This window comes from Mustela nigripes, unplaced genomic scaffold, assembly GCF_022355385.1.
Source record: "Mustela nigripes isolate SB6536 unplaced genomic scaffold, MUSNIG.SB6536 HiC_scaffold_2883, whole genome shotgun sequence".
In the NCBI taxonomy this organism is placed as follows: Eukaryota; Metazoa; Chordata; class Mammalia; order Carnivora; family Mustelidae; genus Mustela; species Mustela nigripes.
Window position 1 is genome coordinate 1 of NW_026742289.1, and position 4195 is coordinate 4195.

General features: G+C 38.3%; 1 protein-coding gene across 1 annotated transcript; it reads left to right on the forward strand.

Annotated features, from left to right (window-relative positions):
* Nucleotides 1-2735: 2735 nt before the first annotated feature.
* Nucleotides 2736-4192, forward strand: LOC132008994 (protocadherin beta-17-like; the record flags this gene model as incomplete). The annotated part of the gene is made up of 1 exon (XM_059387437.1): nt 2736-4192. A coding segment is annotated over exon 1 (1299 nt), but the record flags the coding sequence as incomplete, so codon positions are not given.
* Nucleotides 4193-4195: the final 3 nt, after the last annotated feature.

The following is a 4195-nucleotide window of genomic DNA, read 5'->3' on the forward strand; positions in this document are numbered from 1 at the left end:
CGGCGCGGGGACCCTGTCCCACAGCTACCAGTATGAGGTGTGTCTGAGGGGAGGATCTGGGACCAGCGAGTTCAAGTTCCTCAAGCCCATCATCCCCAACTTCCCTCTCCAGGGCACTGGAAAGGAAATGGTGGAAAATCCCACAGTTCGGGATAGTTTCCTATTCAGTTAAGTATTGGATTATCCTATTAAGCCTTACTTAATAAGCTTGAAAATCTCTTTTAACTTAGTTACATGTTATGATAGTTCTTTAATTATTTTACTACACTTTAAGTTGAAAAAAATCAGATACTCATTATACACAGTGCTTTCCCTATATCATGCCTCGTAGATTTGTATTACTGTCAACTATATTTGACAATCTGAATAAAAAGTAAATTTTATTTGCATAATTTAAAAATTTTGAAATTCAATCATCTATTCATTTTAGAAAAATTGTAATACAAAGCCCTTAAATAAGATTGTGTATCTAACTATTGGTGACAACTGTCAGCACTATTACTATGAAGGGAAATTCTTAAAGTGTGAGTGTTTTTGGGGTGCCTGGCTATCTCAGTTGGTAGAGAATGTGACTCTTGATCTCATTGGTGAATTCAAGCCCCATACTAGGCATACAGCCTACTTAAAAAAAAAAAAAAAGAATAAAATGGGAGTGTTTGATATTATGTAATCTGCAGTGTAAATCTCATTTTGGGGGAATGGCTACAATGTGAATAGTTAAAAATACTAAAGAAGGCTAAATGCTAAGATAACCATTTATATGTATGTGTATTTCAATATACCACAGTAGTCAATACATTTTTCTATACATATAAACTTTGCAAAGTGTCAGTAAATTAAAATCCAGTTTGTGAGCTTCATGTAAGTGTATGATAGTATTTTTAATAATTCCTAGCCAAATATAAATGCATAATATTTTATGAATGTTAATAACATTCAACGGTGAATTTTAAAAATTAATTTTCAAGGAATACAGAAAAATGTTAATATTCTCTTCACAATGGAGTACCTTTGTTAATAAGTGTAATTAAAATCATTCTTTTACTTTCTTTCTAAACAAACTACCCTTCACACATCATAAACTATTACAGAATATAAAATGTTGAGAGTACATTTTATCTCCTTGTCTTTGTCTACCAATCTGAAAATTCAAATGTATCTTTTTAAAGATTTTATTTATTTATTTGAGAGGGAGAGAGAGCACAAGCAGGGGGGAGTGGCAGGCAGAGGGCGAGAGAGAAGCAACAAGAGGGAAAGGGAGAAGTAGGCTATAGGTTTTGATCCCAGTACCCTGTGATTAGGACCTGAGCTGAAGGCAGACACTTAACAGATGAGCCACCCAGGTGTCCTTAAAATGCATTATTTAATAAAATCCAAATCAGTTTTTTCTAACTCTTCCTCCTAGTTTCTCAAGCTTTTACATGTGTGATACCTGCCAAGAACTATGTAAGTAATTAATGGCAGGTTATTAGGTAACAACATAAATAGAGTGTTGTATAAGTATCAACTAAATTAATCATAAAATCATTCACTTTCACAGTTTAGGTTATATTTGTCTTGTGTTGGTTTTATTTGTAGTACTTTAAGAAAAATTTCTCATTTCAACCCTCCATCAGTTAGGCAGTTTATAATAAACTGATAGCTGAGTGAATGTTTTATTTTTATCCTTCATTAAAATGGAACTAGGCTTAACTAAATTATATTTGGCTGAGGTTTGTGTCCAAATAAGTGAACTGTCATAAATGATTACCAGTTGGTATAATGAGTAGAGAGGACACTTACTTACTGTTTTTTATTCTTAGATACTTATCCCCCCACCCCCACCTTGGAAAAGCATTCTTCTTTGGGGGAAACTAATTTTCCTGCTAGTGTCATTGCAACCACTTGACTTCAGTCAGTTCTGTGGTGTTTTTCAATATATCCATTTCCATAGTGCCAGATGTACACTAGGATGGGCCACTGTCCAATGTTGAGAGGTAGAACCCTTCCCAAGAAAGTATATCTTTGAGTACATTTTTTATCTTCTACGTTTGTAGAAAAGACACTGTCTGAATTCTGAACTTACATTGATTTCTAACAAACAAATGGCCATTTCCTCTTAGTTTTACTGAGCATGGTACAGAGTGAACTTATGAAGAAAAAATTGCCAAAGACTATCTAGCCCAGAGACCAAAAAAATCACATTTTAAGTTTTTTTCAGGAGTTACAGGCACATGGGCAATTTGGGAGTAGAAAGTGGATTTTAAAATTCTTAGTTTCTAACACAGTACAGCAAATTAGTATTTTTGTAATTCAGTGTAGGGACGCAAGAGCAAGAAATTTTAGTTAACTTACCATTTTATCCCCAGAAGCTGGAAAAATGCCTGCATAGAGATATACTGATTAAATGAATAAATGAATTTGTCTTGGGCAGAGTTTTGTTTACTGAACTTGTACCTTTAAGGAAGATGAATATAGATATGGATAGGTAAGTATTACTGTTGCTCTCACAAATATTGTTAGTTACCTGAAGAATACTGCACAATGGAGTGGAAGAGAGTTTACAATCCAAAAGGCTTTCTATTTGTTTTAACTGTTGCTTGATGCTTTGAAATGAAAAACCAAACCCCCAACCAAAAAAACAAAAACTGAAGTTGTAAGGTAGGACGCTTGGTGGCGCTGCAGGCTAAGAAAGTGAAAAACTATCTCTGCAGACTTGGTTAACAGCGGTTTCTAGCTACTTGAAAAGGAAACGTTTTACACTATTGGGGGATAGTAGGTTACAGGGAGGCCACTATCTCCATGTCCGTCAATGTTAGGAGCTAACTCAAGATTATTGAATCAAGATAGCAGAATTGGCTGCACAGTAATTATTTTGTGATTAACTACTGCATCTTTTGGACCCCGAGGAACAATGGAGTCACCGCTACCCAAAGCGCCACAGAAAAGGCAAGTGACCGCCATTATTATCCTAATACTGTTAATACTGTGGGAAGTGGGGAGTACGACCATTAAGTATTCAGTTCTAGAGGAGAGGGAAAGCGGCTCCTTTGTGACCAACCTCGCTAAAGATCTGGGGCTTAGCTTAGGGGAGCTGGCCGCGCGGGGTGCTCGAATTCTTTCCAAAGGAAATCAACAGTATTTGCAGCTGGAGCAGAAGAGTGGGAATTTGCTGTTAAAAGAAAAATTGGACCGGGAAGAGTTGTGCGGTGACACAGATCCATGTATACTGCATTTCCAGGTATTACTAAAAAGCCCAGTGCAGTTTATTCAAGGTGAACTACAGCTGCAAGATGTCAATGACCATGCTCCAGAATTCCTGGAAAATGAAATCCTCCTGAAAATCTCAGAAAGCAGTCATCCAGGGACTGCATTTCCTTTGAAAATAGCTCAAGATTTAGACGTGGGCAGTAACACAGTTCAAAACTACACCATTAGCACCAACTCCCATTTTCACCTTTTCACTCGAAATCACAGCGATGGCAGGAGATACCCTGAGCTGGTGCTGGACAAAGCGCTGGACCGGGAGGAGCAGTCAGAGCTCAGGTTAACGCTCACGGCCATGGATGGTGGGTCACCGCCTAGGACTGGGACTTCTCAGGTTCTCATCCTAATCTTGGACATAAATGATAATGCTCCTGAATTTGCCCAGCTGCTCTATGAGGTGCAATTGCCAGAAAACAGCCCTATAGGCTCCCTTGTCATCACTGTGACTGCTAGAGATTTAGATGCTGGGACCCACGGAGAACTCTCCTACTCATTTTTCCAATCCTCAAATCAAGTGATTCAGGCCTTTGAAATAAACGCAGTCACAGGGGAAATTCGATTGAAAAAAATGTTGGATTTTGAAGAAATTCAATCTTATCATATGGAAATTGAGGCATCAGATGGCGGGGGACTATCGGGAAAATGCTCTATAGTCTTAGAAGTGATGGATGTAAACGACAACACTCCGGAACTGACTATGTCAGTATTCACCAGTGATATCCCAGAAAACACCCCTGACATGGTGGTGGCTATTTTTGGAATTTCAGATCCAGACTCTGGGGAAAATGGCAAAACGAAGTGTTCCATCCAAGACCATCTCCCCTTCCTTCTGAAACTTACTGTAGAAAACTTCTACACCTTGGTAACTGAAGGAACGCTGGATAGAGAGAGCCAGGCCAAGTACAACATCACCATCACCGTCACCGACCTGGGGACCCCCAGGCTGAAA